General features: G+C 45.5%; 1 protein-coding gene across 1 annotated transcript in view; it reads left to right on the top strand.

The window, feature by feature from the left end:
* Positions 1-237: 237 nt before the first annotated feature.
* Positions 238-22,574, top strand: part of LOC310775907 (NLR family CARD domain-containing protein 3-like) — a 38,165-nt gene continuing 15,828 nt past the window's right edge. The window contains exons 1-5 of the mRNA XM_083636031.1: positions 238-303; positions 1,121-3,029; positions 3,123-3,296; positions 12,580-12,750; positions 12,932-12,978. Coding sequence (XP_083492157.1) covers positions 267-303; positions 1,121-3,029; positions 3,123-3,296; positions 12,580-12,750; positions 12,932-12,978 — 2,338 coding nt within the window. The 5' untranslated portion in view covers positions 238-266. The remainder of the gene's footprint in view (positions 304-1,120; positions 3,030-3,122; positions 3,297-12,579; positions 12,751-12,931; positions 12,979-22,574) is intronic.

Below are 22,574 nucleotides of genomic sequence, written 5' to 3'. Positions count from 1 at the left end.
ATTTTGTGTTTTGTCTTTGATTTTGTCTGCAGATTTTAGTATGAAGGTTTAATATGTATATTATTCTGTTCCAGCTGCTTGAGGAGAACATCGTCACCTTTGTGAAGATGGAGCTGAGAAGGTTCCAGAGAGTTCTGAGTCCAGATGAGGCAGAATGCTCAGAGAGTCAGAGGGAGGATGAGGAGGAGGTGGACGGTGTGGAGGAAGAGCAGAGGAGGAGCAGCAAAGATGCTTTTCTAAACATCACACTGCTCTTCCTGAGGAGAATGAAGCAGGAGGAGCTGGCTGAGGAGCTGCAGAGAAGTAAGAAGCTTTCACAGCTTTAATGTCATGGAGAGAGAGTGAAGATGGTTGAGAATTGGTGAATCATGTCTGTTGGAGACAGCTTTGTTTTTGTTTTCAAGACAAGGATGCCACCTATAGGTGAAAGATTGGCAAAAGAATATAGGAGGAAATCATTTGGGGCTCCTCATCTAATTCATTTGAATCAGGTGTGCAAGCCATAGCTGGAAGACGCCGTGGAGCTACAGTTCTCAACCGCAACAAATGAAACAAGAAACAAATTATTAGAGAGAAAATCTAATTTGAGTTTGGCTTATTTTTATCTAATTTTACTTGTAAAGGCCTGTTTTATTATTCTGAATATATTTGACTATTGATTTGGAATAAGACAAATAATCCATTCCAACAAGAACACAAGATCAACAAACTGAGTAGCCGCCTTCATGTTGGAACTTTACGGCATATAGTGGATATAGTTTAAAAAAAAAAAAAGCCATGACCATGTCCAAACTGCTGAAAACATAAACATTTGCCAAACAAGATCTATTCATTACAAGATAGAAAAGTAAATGAGCAAAATCCCTCTGGATAATCTGGTAAAATTATTAATTTGTTAATGTGAGTGTAATATGCTGAACACAGTGGTGCACACTGGGAAACAAAACAGCACCACACCAGTTGTCTTTCACACTAAGCTGCACACAGTCAGGGCCTGTTTGTCCACTCACCAGTGATGAGCTGAAGAGATGTCATGGAGTGGAGATACACATTTACCAGGAAATGTTCACATTTCTCATGTTTACTCAAACATCTGCTCATTGTTCATGTGTTCTTTCAGAAACTCAACATCAACATCCACAACAACAACACAAATCCAGTCTGAAGGAGAGGTTTCAGTCTTTGTTTGAGGGGATTGCTAAAGCAGGAAACCCAACACTTCTGGATCAGATGTACACAGAGCATTACCTCACAGAGGGAGGGAGTGGAGAGGTCAATGATGAACATGAGGTCAGACAGATTGAAGCAGCATCCAGGAAACCAGTGAGAGCAGAAACAACAATCAAATGTGAAGACATCTTTAAACCCTTACCTGGAAGAGACAAACCAACCAGAACATTGATGACAAAGGGAGTGGCTGGCATTGGGAAAACAGTCTTAACACAAAAGTTTACTCTGGACTGGGCTGAAGAGAAAGTCAACCAGGATATAGAGTTCATATTTCCATTCACTTTCCGAGAGCTGAATCTGCTGAAAGGAAAAAAGTTCAGCTTGGTGGAACTTCTTCATCACTTTTTTCCTGAGACCAAAGAAGCAGGAATCTGCAGGTTTGATAAGTTCCAGGTTGTGTTCATCTTTGACGGTCTGGATGAGTGTCGACTTCCTCTAGACTTCCAGAACAACGAGATCGTGACTGATGTTACAGAGTCGACCTCAGTGGACGTGTTGCTGACAAACCTCATCAAGGGGAAACTGCTTCCCTCTGCTCGCCTCTGGATGACCACACGACCTGCAGCAGCCAATCAGATCCCTCCTGAGTGTGTTGATGTGGTGACAGAGGTGAGAGGCTTCACTGACCAACAGAAAGAGGTGTACTTCAGGAAGAGATTCAGAGATGAGCAGCAGGCCACGAGAATCATCTCCCACATCAAGGCTTCAAGAAGCCTCCTCATCATGTGCCACATCCCACTCTTCTGCTGGATCACTGCTAATGTTATGGAATATGTGTTGAAAACCAGTGAGATAGGAGAACTGCCCAAGACCCTGACTGAGATGTACATCCACTTGCTGGTGGTTCAGTCCAAACTGAACATCAAGTATCATGAGAGAGCTGAGACAGATCCACACATGATTCTCTCTCTGGGAAAACTGGCTTTTGAGCAGCTGGAGAAAGGCAACCTGGTCTTCTATGAAGCTGACCTGAAAGAGTGTGGTATTGATATCAGAGCAGCTTCCGTGTACTCAGGAGTGTTCACACAGATCTTTAAAGAGGAGTGTGGGTTGTACCAGGACAAGGTCTTCTGCTTTGTCCATCTGAGCATTCAGGAGTTTCTGGCTGCTGTTCATGTCATCATCTCATTCATCGACTCTGGTGTCAATCTGCTGTCAGAACCACAATCAACCTCCACAGACAAATCTGTCAATCTGCTGTCAGACAACCAGTCATCCTCCACAGACAAATCTGTCAATCTGATGTCAGAAAACCAGTCAGAACATCAGTCAACCAGTCAGAAAAAAATAGAACAGCCAGGAGCCATGTTAGACGAGCACACGTTAGAAAATAAACCAGAAACTATCTTCTACCAGAGTGCTGTGGACAAGGCTTCACAGAGTCCAAATGGACACCTTGACTTGTTCCTCCGCTTCCTCCTGGGTCTTTCACTGGAGACCAATCAGACTCTCCTACGAGGTCTGCTGCCCCAGATAGGAAGGAGCTCACAGACCAATCAGGATACAGTCCAGTACATCAAGGAAAATATCAGGGAGAATCCGTCTTCAGAGAGAATCATCAATCTGTTCCACTGTCTGAATGAGCTGAATGACCGGTCTCTTGTGAAGGAGATCCAAGACCACATGAGTTTTGGAAGTCTCTCCACAGAGAAATTCTCCCTTACCGAGTGGTCGGCTCTGGCCTTCATCTTAGTGTCTTCAGAAGAAGACCTGGATGTGTTTGACCTGAAGAAATACTCTGCTTCAGAGGAGGTTCTTCTGAGGCTGCTGCCAGTGGTCAAAGCCTCCAATAAAGCTCTGTAAGTGCATAGCAACTGATATATTCAATATATGTTGTGAGGAGGGAAATAAACATTTTCAATGTTGTTTTTTCATCACTAATTCTCCTTCAGGCTGAGTGGCTGTCAGCTGTCAGAGAGAAGCTGTGAAGCTCTGGCCTCAGTTCTCAGCTCCCAGTCCTCTAGTCTGAGAGAGCTGGACCTGAGTGACAATGACCTGCAAGATGCATCAGTGAAGCTGCTCTCTGTTGGACTGCAGAGTCCACACTGTAGACTGAAGACTCTCAGGTCAGGATCACTGTTACTATTCAACAGCCTGTTTACATTCTGTTTTACATGCACATTAATATCAGAGAAAATACCTGAACTCTCATTTTCCTGCTGATGTGATGTGAAACCCAACATTCTTATCTGAGAGAACATGTCATTACTTTCTCACCTCACTGCCTCTTGTTGAAATAGAAAAGTTTACCTACAAAAACAGATATCTTCATTTGTACTTTTTTTTTTTTTATACACTATAAATATTGCAGGCTTCACACGTTCCTTTCTAGCTGAACTGGCAGCGCTCATTTCTACTGTGCCTCGCTGGTTCCCCCTCGAGGTCTTGCGCGCTTCATGTGCTCTCATATGCAGGTGGGCCGTGTGGCACCCCTCACCTCATTATAGTAATCAGATATTACTATTACGAATCAAGAGGTAATTAAAACATTTTCACTGAATCATCTTCACATAAATCAACTAAATAATCTTTTATGTGCACTCCAGGGAGTATAAAACAGGTGTTATTTCATTTTAAGAATGACATTTATATGTGTTTACAAATGAAGTCTTCTTGAGTTAAGAACTAAAATGAAAAAACGAACCCGATGCTTGGGTCAACTGTTAATATTGGGGACAATAACAGTTTCTGCTTTATCATAATTCATTTCTGAGCAGTGTACCAATGAGAAAATCCAACATGTAACAATTTTATACTGAAAGATGGGATCTCTTTCTCAGAAAACCTGTATAAAATCATCAATCGTAAACAATCAAAATAATAGTGCTGGGTGATATGGATGAAAATGTTATCACGATTCTAATTTCCATATATGGTGATAGAGTTTTATCACAATATACATTATGCTAGCCTAAAATCACTCTTTTTTATTATGATTTCAATAATACAAACAATACAATCCACCAACCAACATACAATAAACACACCGTTGAGCAACAGAGCACAATTAAAACAGGACACCATTAAAAATGACAGGACAGACAAAATATATACATAGTTAAGTTAAGTTAAGTTAAGTTAAGTTATCCTTATGGTGAAATTCATCCTCTGTATTTGACCCATCCTCTACTAGGAACCTTCCTAGAACTAGGAGCAGTGGGCAGCCGCAGTGCAGCGCCCGGGGACCAACTCCAGTTCTTTTGCCAGTGCCTTGGTCAGGGGCACTGACAGGAGTATTAACCCTAACATACATGTCTTTTGGTGGTGGGAGGAAACCGGAGCACCTGGAGAAAACCCACACGAACACAGGGAGAACATGCAAACTCCACACAGAAAGGACCCATATACATTGTTATGCCCGGCCTAGGGGACACCCAGCATAACACAAAAAAGTGACTCCCCTCTTTCCCCTCTCCCAAGGATGACCATGCCACGAAAGGTTTGCAGTCCACAGGTTGTTTAATAAAGAAGTATAGCGACAGAGAGCATCAGGGTGAGCCCACCCAACATAACAAACAGAATCTATTTTGAAATCTAAGCTTACCTGTAAACAAAACCCCCCAAATAAACAGCATCCATCTTACCTGCTTAACTAATAACAAAACACAGGAGAAAAGGTAACTAAAGAGAAATCAGGGCTTCTCACCCGTACATGCCGCTATACAGACTGCATACAGTTATAGCAAACAATTAGCAAGAGTACAATGATCAATGTTAACAGCTAGGCCAACAGAAAGTGAATATAGGCTAGCTCCTGGCCTGACACAGCCTGGTTGGGAGGAGGAAGAGAAGAGAGTGAAGAGGCCTCGGCCCAGGATCCTTTGAAGGCCAGCCCCATCAGCCTCCCAGCCAATCACCAGCCGCATGTAGCAAAAGAACACAGGGGAATGGAGTGACAGCTCCACCGGGGGTAGGGAGGAAAAACACATGTCAGAACTCAATATAAATATAGTTTCTCCCCCAGTGTGGACCATCACGGCTATGATGACCCACACTTAGCTCTCTCTGTGTGTGTGTGTGTGTGTGTGTGTGTGTGTGTGTGTGCGTGTGTGTGTGTGTGTGTGTGTGTGTGTGTGTGTGTGTGTGTGTGTGTGTGTGTGTGTGTGTGTGGAAAAGCACTCCTGTTTAACTTAAATAAAATGTATAATTCAGTGAAGGGAGTGATGTAATGTTGAAGCATAGGTGTAATGCCCACTGGGGGGGAGAGACATGTCCCCCACTTCTCAAAATCCAGATTCTGCCCCCCCCCCCCCTTCCCCCCACAATATAAACTGATGAGAGAAGAGAACAGGACAGTATAGAACAGTGATTCTCAACCCTTTTCATATCAAGGACCCCTAATCTGCTCCACAATAGGACCACAGACCCCATAAAGCCATATAAACATGAACTGTGGACTATGCCCGTTGAATCAGGTGCAGGTATTTCCCAGAGTTACTCTTCCAGACAAGAGGCAGCGTTGTTTCCACACATGAGATCAATCCTCTGGTGTAGGAGAGGGGGGGGGGGGGGGGTGTAGAGACTAGAGAGAGAGGGGGGGAGGTGTAGAGACTATAGAGGAGGAGGGGGGGTGTAGAGACTATAGAGGAGGAGGGGGGGGTGTAGAGACTATAGAGGAGGAGGGGGGGGGTGTAGAGACTATAGAGGAGGGGGGGTGTAGAGACTATAGAGGAGGAGGGGGGGGTGTAGAGACTATAGAGGAGGAGGGGGGGGGTGTAGAGACTAGAGAGGGGGAGGGGGGGTGTAGAGACTATAGAGGAGGAGGGGGGGTGTAGAGACTATAGAGGAGGAGGGGGGGGGGGTGTAGAGACTATAGAGGAGGAGGGGGGGGGTGTAGAGACTATAGAGGAGGAGGGGGGGGGGTGTAGAGACTATAGAGGAGGAGGGGGGGTGTAGAGACTAGAGAGGAGGAGGGGGTGAAGAGACTAGAGAGGAGGAGGGGGGGGGGTGTAGAGACTAGAGAGGAGGAGGGGGGGGGTGTAGAGACTATAGAGGAGGAGGGGGGGGTGTAGAGACTATAGAGGAGGAGGGGGGGGGTGTAGAGACTAGAGAGGAGGAGGGGGCGGGTGTAGAGACTAGAGAGGAGGAGGGGGGGGTTGTAGAGACTAGAGAGGAGGAGGGGGGGGGTGTAGAGACTAGAGAGGAGGAGGGGGGGGTGTAGAGACTAGAGAGGAGCGGGGGTGTAGAGACTAGAGAGGAGGAGGGGGAGGGGTGTAGAGACTAGAGAGGAGGAGGGGGGGGTGTAGAGACTAGAGAGGAGGAGGGGGGGGTGTAGAGACTAGAGAGGAGGAGGGGGGGTGTAGAGACTAGAGAGGAGGAGGGGGGGTGTAGAGACTAGAGAGAGAGGGGGGGTGTAGAGACTAGAGAGGAGGAGGGGGGTGGTGTAGAGACTAGAGAGGAGGGGGGGTGTGTAGAGACTAGAGAGGAGGGGGGGGTGTAGAGACTAGAGAGGAGGAGGGGGGGGGTGTAGAGACTAGAGAGGGGGGGGGTGTAGAGACTAGAGAGGAGGGGGGGGTGTAGAGACTAGAGAGGAGGGGGGTGTAGAGACTAGAGAGGAGGAGGGGGGGTGTAGAGACTAGAGAGGAGGAGGGGGGGTGTAGAGACTAGAGAGGAGGAGGGGGTGAAGAGACTAGAGAGAGAGGGGGGGGTGTAGAGACTAGAGAGGAGGGGGGGTGTAGAGACTAGAGAGGAGGAGTGGGGGAGGTGTAGAGACTAGAGAGGAAGAGGGGGGGTGTAGAGACTAGAGAGGAGGGGGGGTGTGTGTAGAGACTAGAGAGGAGGAGGGGGGGTGTAGAGACTATAGAGGAGGAGGGGGGGGTGTAGAGACTATAGAGGAGGAGGGGGGGGGTGTAGAGACTAGAGAGGATGAGGGGGGTATAGAGACTAGAGAGGAGGAGGGGGGGTGTAGAGACTAGAGAGAGATGGGGGGGTGTAGAGACTAGAGAGGTGGGGGGGGTGTAGAGACTAGAGAGGAGGAGGGCGGGTGTAGAGAATAGAGAGGAGTAGGGGGGGGTGTAGAGACTAGAGAGGGGGAGAGGGGGGTGTAGAGACTAGAGAGGAGGGGGGGGTGTGTAGAGACTAGAGAGGAGAGGGGGGGTGTAGAGACTAGAGAGGAGGGGGGTGTGTAGAGACTAGAGAGGAGGGGGGTGTAGAGACTAGAGAGGAGGGGGGGGTGTAGAGACTAGAGAGGAGGGGGGGGTGTAGAGACTAGAGAGGAGGGGGGTGTGTGTAGAGAGGAGGGGGGTGTAGAGACTAGAGAGGAGGGGTGTGTGTGTAGAGACTAGAGAGGAGGGGTGTGTGTGTAGAGACTAGAGAGGAGGGGGGTGTGTGTAGAGACTAGAGAGGAGAGGGGGGGGTGTAGAGACTAGAGAGGAGGGGGGGGTGTAGAGACTAGAGAGGATGAGGGGGGGTATAGAGACTAGAGAGAGAGGGGGGGTGTAGAGACTAGAGAGGAGGGGGGTGTAGAGACTAGAGAGGAGGAGGGGGGAGGTGTAGAGACTAGAGAGGAGGAGGGGGGGGTAGAGACTAGAGAGGAGGAGGGGGGGTGTAGAGACTAGAGAGAGAGGGGGGGTGTAGAGACTAGAGAGGAAGGGGGGGGGTGTAGAGACTAGAGAGGAGGAGGGGGAGAGGGGGGGTGTAGAGACTAGAGAGGAGGGGGGTGTGTGTAGAGACTAGAGAGGAGAGGGGGGGGTGTAGAGACTAGAGAGGAGGGGGGTGTGTAGAGACTAGAGAGGAGGACAGGGGTGTGTAGAGACTAAAGAGGAGGGGGGGGTGTAGAGACTAGAGAGGAGGAGGGGGAGAGGGGGGGTGTAGAGACTAGAGAGGAGGACAGGGGTGTGTAGAGACTAAAGAGGAGGGGGGGGTGTAGAGACTAGAGAGGAGGACAGGGGTGTGTAGAGACTAAAGAGGAGGGGGGGGTGTAGAGACTAGAGAGGAGGAGGGGGAGAGGGGGGGTGTAGAGACTAGAGAGGAGGACAGGGGTGTGTAGAGACTAGAGAGGAGGGGGGGTGTAGAGACTAGAGAGGAGGAGGGGGGGGGTGTAGAGACTAGAGAGGAGGAAGGGGGTGTAGAGACTTGGAGGATGGGGGGAGGTGTAGAGACTAGAGAGGGGGGGGTGTAGAGACTAGAGAGGAGGGGGGGGTGTAGAGACTGGAGATGATGGGGGGGTGTAGAGACTAGAGAGGAGGGGGGGGGTGTAGAGACTAGAGGGGGGGTGTAGAGACTAGAGAGGGGGGGGTGTAGAGACTAGAGAGGAGGGGGGGGGGTGTAGAGACTAGAGAGGAGGGGGGGGGGTGTAGAGACTAGAGAGGAGGAGGGGGGGTGTAGAGACTAGAGAGAGGGGGGGTGTAGAGACTGAGACTAGAGAGGTGGGGGGGAAGGTGTAGAGACTAGAGAGGAGGAGGGGGGGAGGTGTAGAGACTAGAGAGGAGGGGGGGGAGGTGTAGAGACTAGAGAGGAGGAGGGGGGGAGGTGTAGAGACTAGAGAGGAGGAGGGGGGGAGGTGTAGAGACTAGAGAGGAGGGGGGGGGTGTAGAGACTAGAGAGGAGGAGGGGGGGAGGTGTAGAGACTAGAGAGGAGGGGGGGGAGGTGTAGAGACTAGAGAGGAGGGGGGGGGGGGTTGGAGATGTTAGTGTGCTGCACACTAGTCTGCAGACTGCAGCCAGGAATAGTGTTTATGCTAAACAGACTTTTAATGACATTAATCAATGTAGACTACATCAAGAGATAGATTTCAGAAAGTAATTCTCTACTCCATGAAAAACCTTCTATGCATTATTCAGGTGATAGCATGGGGTGGCGATGTCCAAAAGCCATGTGGGTGATATACACATCGCCCAAAAGCCACCAGTCAAAATAGTAGTTGCACTAAAGTTAAACGGTGGAAAAGGTGATTTTTACAAGTGGCATTCAAGTCATATCTGACTAGTTTTCAATTTATTTCTCCAAAAAAGGTATGTCTCGAATATATAGCCTAATGCAACACTCATCTTCTTGTTGCATTTTCACGTTTCAAACTGGCAGATGGAGGAAAAGAAACGATTCGACTTTCACTTGTTTACTCACCAACTTGGCTCTCTTCCAAATAATCCAGCCACGTAACTACGTCCATTCATGAAATTAAATAGCACAGGGACAGTAATGGTTTGTAAAAGTGCCATGTAACTATTAATCAACTATTTATTAACTATTTATAGGCTATAATAATCTTGTCTCGCTCGCTTTCCCTCTCACCCCCACCCGCTCACTCACTCACTCCACACTCTGGACATGAGGCTGGACGATGATTGTCTATCTCGGACCCAAATCTGGAAATATGTTTTCTTATTAGAATGATTTTGTTCCTTAACTATCTGTATTGTTGATCAAGAGAAAACGGTGAAACTGATCAAAATAGTCATTCTACAGTCTCTAAGGCTGCATTTACACTGCAGGTCTTGATGCTCAGATCCAACTTTTTGCCTGTATCAGATTTATTTAACCTTCTGCTTACACTACTTTTAAAAGTGACCCATATCTGATATGTGTTTACACTTGCTTCACTTGAAACAACCTGTGTGTACATGAGGAATAAACTCATGATTGAGTAGCACAGACCAGACGGTGCAGCACAAGTCCCTACAGGAATATTATAGAAATATAGAGATATTATAGAGATATTATAGAGATATTATAGGGGAACCACACAATATGCTTCCTAAACTCATTCTCAAGCACCACTGACTCATCAAGTCCAAATATTAAATCCTCGTGCTGATATTAAGCACATGAAAAGAGCTGCATGGTAAACAGTATCTTTCTCCTCCTCCTTTGATAGAAACGTTAATAATAAACTGAGCGGGAGCATAATCCTTGTGCGGACATTATTTTACCGTGTTTCTCAAGTAGTTGATTTGTCCACCTGCTTATTGAGACTCTGATGTGCAGGAATATTTCACACAAGCGGGTTCCTTGTGAAGCAGAAAGAAAAATAAATAGCTTATCAAATCAACAGGCTGCATCTGAGGATATTTCCTTTTTATGAACCTCCAAAATTTAAGAAACTGACACCTAGGATATATAATCACAGAATGACCAAGTGAAAGTAAGAGATGATGTAGCCTGTTATCTTTTGGAGACAATTGGAGTTTGAAAATAGAGCTGTTTGGATAGATAGATAGATAGATATTTTTATTTCTGTGTCATGCACCATATTCAAGGTGCCCAGCCCGTCTGGGCTTACAAGACACAAATCATTCAAGTTCAACAATACAAACAAATCAACAAACAAGCTACAAAACGCTCAAACATAAACAAGACAGAGTTATATATTCAGATGAACAGCTTCTCCATTCTGAGTTTCCAAGCCCTCCCAATAAACCTGGCCAAACTGAAGACTTCATCTCTGAACAACCATTCCAACTTCGCATCATCTCCTGACCAAAATAGTTCCGGTTTCTTATTTTGCATTAACTGAAATAGAGATTGGATTTAATCATCTGTGCATTGAGAGATGCATTTCAGGAGGCATTTTGAACAAAATTGGACTTACGGACGAGTGTTTTGATTAAAGCCTTATTGTCGGAACGGGAGCGAAACACACTGCAGTCAACAGCTGAGTAGCCTACAGCCTCTGGAAGCTGAAGACACACACACATGTCAACAGCTGAGCCTACAGCCTCTGGAAGCTGAAGACACACACACATGTCAACAGCTGAGTAGCCTACAGCCTCTGGAAGCTGAAGACACACACACATGTCAACAGCTGAGTAGCCTACAGCCTCTGGAAGCTGAAGCACGCACACACATGTCAACAGCTGAGTAGCCTACAGCCTCTGGAAGCTGAAGACACACACACACATGTCAACAGCTGAGTAGCCTACAGCCTCTGGAAGCTGAAGACACACACACATGTCAACAGCTGAGTAGCCTACAGCCTCTGGAAGCTGAAGCACGCACACACACATTTTCAATCAGGTGCGACTCGCAATGAGAGGAAATATCTGATATGTCCGCTACGATTCCAGTCACGTCGTATTGGGCCATGTCTGATTCATATCTGATTTATTTCCACATGTGACTGAGGCCTGAATGGGACCTGACAATATCCTGATCCATGTGCTTTTTTTGTCCCCATATGAAAAATACATTGCATTCAAATGAAAAAGAAAAAGAAAACATGGCTCCTGTTGAATTAATCGAGGACTGAAGCCTTGCACTTGTTGCAGGCTACATTTAAATTAAGCCCTACTTACCACTTTGGAATATGTTTTTATATATTAATTTTTGTGCTCTCAAGTGGGCTAGATATGTTGTTTGACCCCGCCGATCGATTGCAGCTGAACGTGAGTGGAGAAATATCACTAACCGGGGTAAAAAGGTTACATAAACGTCTCCAAAGCGCACGGTGCCGTGTGCGCAATGGAGCTGAGGCTGACGTTGGGTTGGACCTGGTCATACATGTCAGAATAGCCTACTACTATCTAAGCAATTTAATATGGGATCGCCTGCACACAGATTATTCATATCTAGGCTACTCCTGCATTTTGCAGCTGCAACTGTGTTGCTTTTGGCCTGTATGATGTGATTGAACTTTTGAACTTCATATTATTTCCAGCATAGTCCTTGTATGAAATATGGAGATATATTGTGCAAATACCACAAAATACCACAAAATAGGCTATTTTTTATAAATGAAATCTATGCCCGCACGTACCGTGTCGATTCAGTTCAGCAGCCTTTTTAAATTGTATTATCATTATTTTTTTATTGATAGCCTATTAGCCTATAGGAATTATTCCATCAGTGCGACCAAACATCATGACCAGACTCATTCCTGCGGTACTCTATTAGAGAGATGGGATTGAAGGGAGAGATGGAGGAGAATAAAGAAATGTTCTTTATGTTAAACATTTGATTAATTGACTGCCTTTCATCTTAAAAGGTAAACGCTAAATATTAATACATGAAGGTAAGAAGATCTTGAAGGGTTATAAAAACGGGGATTACAAAAGGCATGTATTGAGTATGTGTGTAGTTCTTCAAAATATCTAGCCTCTTAATTTTGCTCTCAAAGTGCACCAATTAAATTGATTGATTGAAAAAAAGGAGGAAAGAAGAAAAAAAAACTTCCGGGGGAGCATGCCCCCGGACCCACGTGGAGGGTCCGAGCTTCCAATTTTATTGTGCCCCTCCCCCCCGACTTCTCCTTTATTTAGAAAAAAAGGACAAATTTAACAGATAATTATCAAGTTTTACCACCCAACACTACAAACTATCACTGAAGAAAATGATTTGCTGTGTGTGTGTGTGTGTGTGTGTGTGTGTGTGTGTGTGTGTGTGTGTGTGTGTGTGTGTGTGTGTGTGTGTAGGCTGTCAGGCTGTCTGCTCACAGAGGAAGGCTGTGCTTCTCTGGCCTCAGCTCTGAGCTCCAACCCCTCCCATCTGAGAGAGCTGGACCTGAGCTACAATCATCCAGGAGCCTCAGGAGAACTGCTCACTGCTGGACTGGAGGATCCACACTGGAGACTGGACTCCCTCAGGTATGGAGAGCCAACGTCTGCTAGAAGGCTGAGAGTCACACACATTTTCTCTGTCACATTGAGAAGATGAGGAATAATGTTTAATGTTTAATGGGGGACATGAGTGGAGCTCCTTCATATTGAAGGATATTAAATGTCCATCAAAGATAATCTGCTGGTCTGACTTTGTTTATTCCTCCAGGGTGGATCATGGTGGAGAGCAGAGGCTGAAACCAGGCCTGAGGAAATGTAAGTGTGTATTTAGTTTGATTCATGAAAACAAAGAAACACATTCAACTACTAAGATAGAAAATCCGTCTACACCACATCTTTGCGGTCGTTCTAGTTGTATTTAAAAAAGGAAGTTCGCCTGTAGTTTATGCACACCTGAGTCTAAGTTATTATGGCTTTTGTCATTGTGTTTTATCTGCAGACTACACACACGAAGGACCCCTAAACTGACAAAAATTAGACCACAGACCCCCATTTGATAGGATTTTGTCCCATGGTCTCCCTTAATAAGATCGATGCTTTTAGATGTTTTATTACAGAAAGTGTATAAAACCCATGACCAAAATAGTCCTTCTGTTACTTATGAATTGAATTATAGCTAAAATAAATTACTCCTCTTTTGGCTGGGGACCCCCTGAAAACCCCTCAAGGACCCCCATTTGAGAACCACTGGACTAAGCAGTCATATGCTTTCGGTTCTATCAAAGCCTTTATTTTTTGTATTGAGTGATACACTACTAAACACTCATATCATATTATATCAGAAGTGTTCTTTGTTTTGTGTTCACAATAGTGATGTCAGTTAGATTTGGTTACATCTGCCTTTCTTACTGTCATGTTACTGGCAAAGCTGTTGCATTGGGTCGAGTTCTATTGAATGGAATGGGCAGGCTTGGGAAGTCTGTCCCACTATAAACCATTATCTGTGTCGTTCCACTTTATTGAAAATGTTCCCACCTGATTAAAGAAAAGACATTATGTGATGTTGACTGATGTTTTTATGTATTACATAAAATATTACACGTTTTCTTTAATCATGTGGAAGCATTTTTCAATCAAGGTGAAAGGACACAGATATTGGCTGAGTTTCCCAACAAAGAAGCTTCTTCAGAGTTAAGAAGCTTCTTAAGGAGTTAAGAAGGCTCCAAAGAAGTGTTTCCCAAACGCCTTCTTAACAGAAGAGAAAAATAAAAAAAATAGAAGGCTCTTAAGAAGCATCTTAACTGGAGCTGTCCACCATCTCGATGTGAGAGGTCCTCTGCGGCCCACTTGATGGCACTCTGAGCCCACCAGTGGGCCACGACCCAGTGGTTGAGAAACACTGTTGTAGAATAACCTAATCGTGGTCATGTTAAACAAGAACTTCTTCTATTAAACATTATTTATTTCAGACATGGACTGCAGTTCAAATTGCTTTATATACACAGCATACAACAAAATTGCGAGAAACACTACAGAATTTAAGCGACCTTGGGTTCTGTGAAAGGTGCTATACTGTAAATCCACAACATTACAAAAGGAATCTATTCTGATTAGAGGAATATAGCCTACGGTAAAACATTTAAAACACAAGTAACCATACATAGAGGGGAGATTTTCAAGTGTTCCCCAATTTTAAACACTAAAGGGTGCATGAAAGAAAGGAAAAAGGGAAAAACACAAGAGGAACAGTGGACACAAGTATCTCCTTTTGCCTGACGCGGCTGGATCTGCCAGTGTTTTGTCATTAAGAAGGTGTTAAGAATCCCCCAGACCCTTCTTACAAAACCTTCTTAACGAAAGATCATCTTAGCGCTAAGAAGCTTTTGGGAAACGCAGCCTTCTTAACGGAAGATAATTGGAAGATAATTTTAGGCTAAGAAGCAATCGGGAAACACGTTGGCTTCGTTGGCTTCGTTGGCTTCTTACGGGAGCCTTAAGAAGGGTCAAAGAAGCTTCTTAGCGCTAAGAAGCTTTTGGGAAACGCATGCCTTCGTAAAGAAGCAATTGGGAAACGCGTTTGCTTCTTAAGGGGGCCTTAAGAAGGGTTAAATTAGCTTCTTAGCGCAAAGAAGCTTTTGGGAAACCCAGCCATTATGGTTTATAGAGGAACTGACTTACCTGCAATTTAACGTTCGCCCCCGTTAGCCACTGTATGGAGCCACCGACCAACACAAAACCTGGACGTTTCATTTCGCGGTTTTTTATATGGCTTACTTACGCCAGCTCTGGGAGTATGAAGTTATTTGAATGCGGGGATATTTGGTCACAAGAAGTGATTCGCTGCTTGCCGAATGGGGAGGCTACACGCCTGGAGCAACGTTCAGCAAAACAGTCCGTCAAATGTGTCCGACCAGTTCTCCGTAACGTTGGTTCTGCACCGTCGCGTCGGCCTAACATAACATCGGTGCGCAAACAATTGCGCGACTTCTCCCGCATTATAAATTACAAATCTGCAGGAATTGACAAAAAATATGCGAGATTCTCACAATCCCGCGCATTTTAAGCCCTGCAATAGAGTGACATCATTAGTGAGCAATGGCTTTCCAAGCAGGTTTAGGGTTACATCTCAAACTGTAGCTGGATGAAGTCTATGAAGTCATAGAGACTGATGATGTCATCAATATGTGACATCACTGATGACATCACTGTTCCCTAATGATGTCGACTGTGATGTCATAAGCCTCCTAGCGACATAGAGTACCGCAGGAATGAGTCCGGAAAACGTGGAAGCTAACACTTCCGGGTTCTTTTAAATTTGACGTGCCGTTAAAAGGGCGGCTAGCTAGCAAACGGATAAATGAGACTACACTGTCGACGGGGATATTATACGTCATCACGCCAAAGGGCGAACACGGAAATTATCTTTCCCTCGCCTGCCTAGCCATTCAGTCAGCTATTGCCCACTCGCTCCTTTAAACTAGATTTATTAGTAAAACACACGCGCTATATCAGTGCACAGCAGCGCACACACTGACACACACAAACTCCTGTCACCATACTGTCAAAACCTAACCTCGCGTCACTAGGCTCTCTCAGAGGAGAGAGACCCCAACACAGTCCCGCTCAGCCGCCCCATTAGCCAATAGCATTTTAGAGAAACGTCATGTACCTCAGTCTAGACGGTCCAATCAGAAGCAGTTAAAGACGAGCAATACTAGTAAGTTAGTTTGTCACACCACGTGTTGACGTGTTTGACAGTGTTACCAAACTATAAAGTGACAGGTAATCATTATACTTAACGTATGCCCACATTTAATCCGGGGCTACAATTAATTGCGTCGGGAGATAATTTAGAGGACAATGTCGTGCAGATTTTAATTTGCAGGTTTTTGTTGAATAGTTGCCAGTTGGTTTATAGTTATTTTTAATAAACGTATTTATTTTATTTGTGTGTGTCTGTGTGTCTAAGTGATTGCTAACTAATTGGGTGCATGTTCCCCGTCGCACACATCAACATATAAAATAATTTTTCATATTTATATATCTCAATGGTCCCACACACTGCTCTCGGTCAGCTCACAGTAACAACACTAACACTAAGGACCCTATCTTCCCAACGGCGGTAATTTTGCGTTAGCGCCCGTTTTGCGCTGGAATAGCGGCGCGCAAAGCCCTAATTGTGGGCGTGTCGGCCCGCTGCGCTTCACGTCATCTCGGCGCACATCTCCGTATAGGCGTGTTTATGTGTGGTCATGCCCATAGAACCACAGCGTCACGTCCGCAGCTTCCTCCTCACTGAGAGGGACTAGAGTGAGAGAGAGAAAGAGGGAGAGAAAAAAGATAGCCTAGATGAGGAGAGGGAGAGAGGCAGAGAGAGAGAGATGTGAGGCTGTCATGCATAGAAATCAAATAACGTGCTCATGAATCACCTGTGTATTATTGCCATTTCACACGCTGAAAAAGGGCTGCTGCCCAAATGTCTGTATGCACGTATGCTTATCCCTTTTCGGGCTCTCTTCTCGTGCATCTCCGCTGCGGCGCTATACTGCATGCGTAATTACGCAGCGTACTGATGAGTGATGCTGCTCTATTTGAATTTCTAAGTTGAATTTCGTTCCACCAGCACACATTTTATTAATCAGCTATTTTCTATTCCTTTCTATTAATATACAGTATATACATCGAATCCCACCAATTTAGTCCGTCATTTTCCCCTTGGCGCACATAAAGACACATGCTTCCATCACTGTCTGCTTGATGGCGAGAGGGACTTCAGCTATAGGCTACTCGTGACAAAACCAGACATGGAATTTTCAACAGTTAACTTTTGCAGTAGCTAGGCTAATAGGTTACTGGCTATTACGAGGTGAGGCAGTATGCCCTGTGTCTCTCTCTCTCTGCCCCCGACGGGGGAAGTGGAGATGGCTATTGCGGTGCTATTAAACGTATAATGGTTGGAAAAGATCAACATTTGCTTTTTATCTTCTCCTACCCTCTCCTACCTAAAGTAATCTAATGTTACACCACAGACCTGTATGGTCGGGAATTATGTAGCCTAATAAAACCAGACAAACGAATTCTCATTTTTAAATCAAGATGTGTTTTTTCTGCAATGTAGGCTATAGTTGAAAAATAAATGTGGCATTCTGAGGAGGGAAGAGTGTTGGAGAGAGAGAGAGACATCCATGCATGTATGTATCCAAGCAAGGATTTCCTGCACTGCACGGAGAATACTGTGTGCGCTCAGGTACGGCTGGCGTAGTGGGGTTGTTTGCGCTAAGAGCAGCTATTTGCTGGCGTTAGAACACATTGTGCTGGAATGCCTATTTTGGAACGGGCAACGACCAAACCTCTTTGCGCTCTGAACATACCGACGGTATCTTCCCACAGCGCTAAATGACTCTTGCGTGAGACACATGATAGGCTAGAGGCCCATGGACACACCTGGGCCACGCCTACACCTGTGTCTGCGCTTAGATCTAAACTGGATGGTGGAGACAGACGATAGCTTAAGACGCAGGGAAGATAGCAATAAGAGGCGCGCAAACTGCAGCGCAAACGATAGCGCCATACGAAGATAGGGCCCTAAAGGTTGAATTTGGCTGTGGTGACGTGACGTGGAAGCCTATGCGACACTGTGTATAGTAGTTCTGGAATAGCTTAGCATGAGCTTTTTACTTCTAGGACTTGCATTTACGCTTCAAAACTCATGAAAGTGGTCCTCATGTGTGAAGATTATCTCGCTGAACACACGTTTGAATAAGCTTGCGTTAACCACAGACCTTATTTGAAGCATCGCGCCAAAAACCTATTCAAAAATACGTCATTCCTGCGGTACTCTATTGGAGCAGTGTTGTCATCAGTGATGTGACATATTGATGACATCATCAGTAGTGTCACAATACTGAGTGACATCAGCGAGCAATGGCTTCCCAAGCAGGGACATCTCAAACTGTAGGTGGATGTCACCACTGATGATGTCACAATGTATATGATGATGTCATATACCTTATGCTAATGAAGTCATAGAGACTGATGATGTCATCAATATGTGACATCACTGATGACATCACTGCTCCCTACTGAGTAGTCACCTGTCTCCTGTAGCTCAGGCGACTACTGATGATGTCATGGATATTGTGACATCATTGTGCTGTCATCTGTGAGTGATGTCATCAGTGATGCAAAGTTGACAAAAAAAGAGACTGATGTCATTAATATGCAGTGTTGGGGGTAACTCATTACAAAAGTAACATATTACATGTAATATATTACTTTTAGCAGTAACTCAGTAATATTATACCAGTTACTTTGTCAAGTAACTCAAGTTACAATTTTTTTTTAAATCAAAGCACATACATTATTTAAAAAAGATACAATCATTTCCTAATCAAACTGTGTGTTTTTATGCAAATAACCACTATAGATGTCAATAACAAAGGAAAAGGATAACATTTAGAATTTTGGATTGTTTACACTGACTTCAAGGCGGTTTACATTATTTTTCGGGATGGTTCCGGTGCGGCGATGTCATTCTGCTACTGCTGTTGTTTTGGTGAAAGTAATGCAAAAGTAGTGTAATAAGTAACAAGTTACTCTACACAGAGAGAAATATTGTAAAGTAACGTATTACTTTCAAATGAAAGTAACTATTAATATGTAGTATATTACATTTTGAAAGTAACTTGCCCAACACTGTTAATATGTGACATCACTGATGACATCACTGCTCCCTAATTTTGCCAAGCCTGTATGTCATAGACATTGTGACATCATTGTGATATGATGCTTAGGGGCTTATGCTGCCTTCCAGACAACTGGGACCTTCGGATTTTCTGCCCTCCTATTAGGAAAAGTGCGCTGGAATGGCACTCAAAGTGGTTAAGCTCCGCCTTGAAAACTGGGAGCAAAAAATCTACCCCCACTAGGCTGGGAATCAGTTGTCTGACGTCACACAACAATGACCGCAACCATGGAGTATGTAGTTCAAAGTATTAAGTGCCTAAATTAAATGTATAATAGAGTCTGTTACCTTATGTGTCATTGCTGCCCCTGATTTTCGTTTAAATATGCAAGGAGGGTGCTCTGCTCGTTGTAAAGCTGTCTTGCTATTTGCCAAACAAAAAAAAGTTTGTTGCGGTCCGCCATGTTTCTTGGTTGCGTTTTGCCTTTGTGCTCTGGAATGCTTTGAAGGTGGGGGGTGTGACCTTTCCACTGGGAAACACCCACGTCCCAGGTGTCTGGACGGCAGCATTAGGGGCACATCATCAACCAGAAACTACATTGTTCAACTGACATCACTGATGGCATTGTGACATCATCAGTGCCTATGACATCATTGTGTTGTCATCACTGAAATGTTATCATTGATTGCTTTTTGTTTACACTCAAGAAATCGTGACATGACTGATTGTTAGGAAGTTTGTGTGAAGTTTGCTGGATCTTAGGTAAGGGCTCACGGGCAGTGATCGATTAGAACCACAGAGATGTCTTTCAAGCTTTAATGAAGTATCACAGGCAGAAAGTAAGGCAGAAGCAACATACAGAGCTTAAAGATTGCAGAAAGGGAACAGGACCTAACTAAACATGACAGAACATCACCTGTATAACTCCCACATTCGAGGTATGACATCATTGGTGATGTCACAACGTCCTGGGAGGTATGACATCATTGATGACCTCACAAAGTCACGTCTGCCATCACACAGTCTGGAGACAGCCTAGACCGTCTGACATCGCTGATGACCTCACAGGGGAAACTCTAACATCACCGGTGACCTCACAAGGTGAACCGGTCACCGGTCACCGATGATGTCATCATTGCGTCGTGGGCTCCTTGGTTCGTGGGCGTCAATTGCCCCAAGAACAGGCCTGATGGTGGGCCATTACGGAGCATTTTCTACAGCCGCCCTCAGATTCCTGTGGGGAATCTGTATTCTTCCAGAAATGGCCCTCCAGTCCCACCAGGTGTAGGACGGTGGTTGAGTCGGTCCATAATACAGTCCGCTGGATGGGGAGTGTCAACTCTGTCTTGGGTACCTTGGCTACTTGCGCTCCTGTCAAGGCGGCGCACAGCTCTAGACGTGGGATAGACTGTTGTTTCTTTGGAGCAACTCTAGACCTTGCCATGATGAAGGCTATCTCCACCTTCTCGTCGGGACCCTCAGTCCTGAGATACGCCACTGAAGCATATGCTTGCTCAGATGCGTCGCAGAACACATGGACCTCCCGTCTGCCGATGGGGAAGTCCAGGTCAGGGCTAGTGTAGCATCGCGGTAGGGAGATATCTTGCCCCTTTCGGAACTGCTAACATAGCTTACGCTACTACGCAGTCCCTTATTAGTACACCGCCGATGTAGCCTAAACAGGTCGCTCCGTCTGCTAAATTTTTCAAACTACTCGATAAAGTTTCGCAAATTAAATTTCAAATGTACTTACGGACCGAAGAGGGTTGTGTGAACCTCCGCGCATGATGTAGAAACAATAGCGCCACTAATAAACATGTTTAATCCCTCACTGAAACCCGGGTCTAATTTCTTCAAAATGAATCAGCTACAAACACTCGTCTTCTTCTGCGCTGCTGTCATGGGTGGTGCGCATTTAGCAACCATAGCGCTCGCTATCACTTCCGGCCCCTGGCGGCCGGAAGTGGCACTTTTGTAGTTTTTTGCAACTCCAAAAGTTACAAAAAACTACAAAAGTGCCACTTCCGGCCGCCAGGGGCCTTGGCTCACCGAACCCCTCCGCACCCACCGCACCAAACTCAGAACATCAGAACGAAACTGGAAAAAATCTCTTGACCCCATCGATCTCTCAATATATCAACTCACCCTCTCCAATTTCACCTCTGCAGTCTCCTCAGCCAAAACCTCCTTCTTCACTTCCATTATCCAATCTTCTGCTTCCAATCCCCGCAAACTCTTTTCCACCTTCTCTACCCTACTAAATCCTCCTCCCCCACCCCCCCCCTTCCTCCCTCTCTGCCGACGACTTCTCATCATTCTTCATTAAAAAAGTAGCTGACATCAGTTCTTCCTTCCCCCCTCCAGTCATTCATACCACTCCTTGTTCTGACCCAAACCCACTGCCTCCTACTTCCGTTATCTCTTCCTTCTCTCCTCTCTCACCGGTAGAAGTTCTTAAAATCATAACATCAAATCGTGCCACCTCCTGCCCCCTAGATCCCATCCACTCCCCTCTCCTCCAGTCCATCTCCCCTGACATTTCTCTTTTTCTCACTTCCCTTATCAACTCCTCCCTGTCCTCTGGTGTCTTTCCCCCTGCCCTAAAATCAGCTATAATAAAACCACTCCTTAAGAAACCATCCCTCGATCCCACTGTCATTAATAATTACCGTCCCGTCTCCCTCCTGTCTTTTATTTCAAAAACTCTCGAAAGAACTGTATCTAGTCAACTCTCTTCCCACCTCACCCGAAATAATCTTTCCGACCCCCATCAATCTGGCTTCAAACCGGCTCATTCCACAGAAACCGCCCTCCTCTCTGTCACCGAAGCCCTTCACTCCGCCAAATCTTCATCACTTTCTTCAGTACTCATCCTTCTCGATCTCTCCGCAGCATTTGATACAGTCAACCATCAAATCCTCCTATCCACCCTCTCCGACCTGGGAATCACTGGCACTGCACTATCCTGGTTTTCCTCCTACCTGTCTGACCGCACATTCCAAGTCCTCTGGCGAGAAACTCTTTCACAGCCCTGCACTCTCACCACCGGTGTCCCCCAAGGTTCAGTCTTAGGTCCATTTCTCTTCCTTCTTTACATGCACTCCCTTGGCCATATAATTTCATCCCACGGTTTCACCTATCACTCCTACGCCGATGACACCCAGCTTTACATTTCATTTCCCCCCTCTGACACACATATCAAATCCCGCATCTCCTCCTGCCTCAAAGACATCTGTGAGTGGATGTCTGCTCACCATCTGAAACTCAACCTCTCTAAAACTGAACTCCTCCTCATCCCCAGTAAAGACTGCCCTCTGACCGATCTTTCCATCTCCATCAATAACACCACTGTAGCCCCTTCCTCATCTGCCAAGAACCTTGGAGTAATAATTGATAACCATCTTTCCTTCTCCAATTTCATTGCAGCAACGGCACGTTCCTGTAGGTTCTCCCTCTATAATATTCGTAAAATCCGCCCATTTTTAACATTACCCGCAACACAACTTCTCATCCAAGCACTTATCATATCTCGCCTTGATTACTGTAATGTCCTCCTCGCCGGTCTCCCTGCCTCCGCTACTCATCCCCTTCAACTAATCCAGAACGCTGCAGCCCGCCTGATCTTTAATCAACCAAAATTCTCCCATGTCACTCCCCTTTTCCGTGACCTTCATTGGCTACCCATTTCAGCACGCATCAAATTCAAGACATTAGTACTGACCTTCA

Source organism: Poromitra crassiceps, assembly GCF_964638095.1.
Source record: "Poromitra crassiceps genome assembly, chromosome: 4".
In the NCBI taxonomy this organism is placed as follows: Eukaryota; Metazoa; Chordata; class Actinopteri; order Beryciformes; family Melamphaidae; genus Poromitra; species Poromitra crassiceps.
This window is presented reverse-complemented; position numbering and strand designations above follow the sequence as displayed.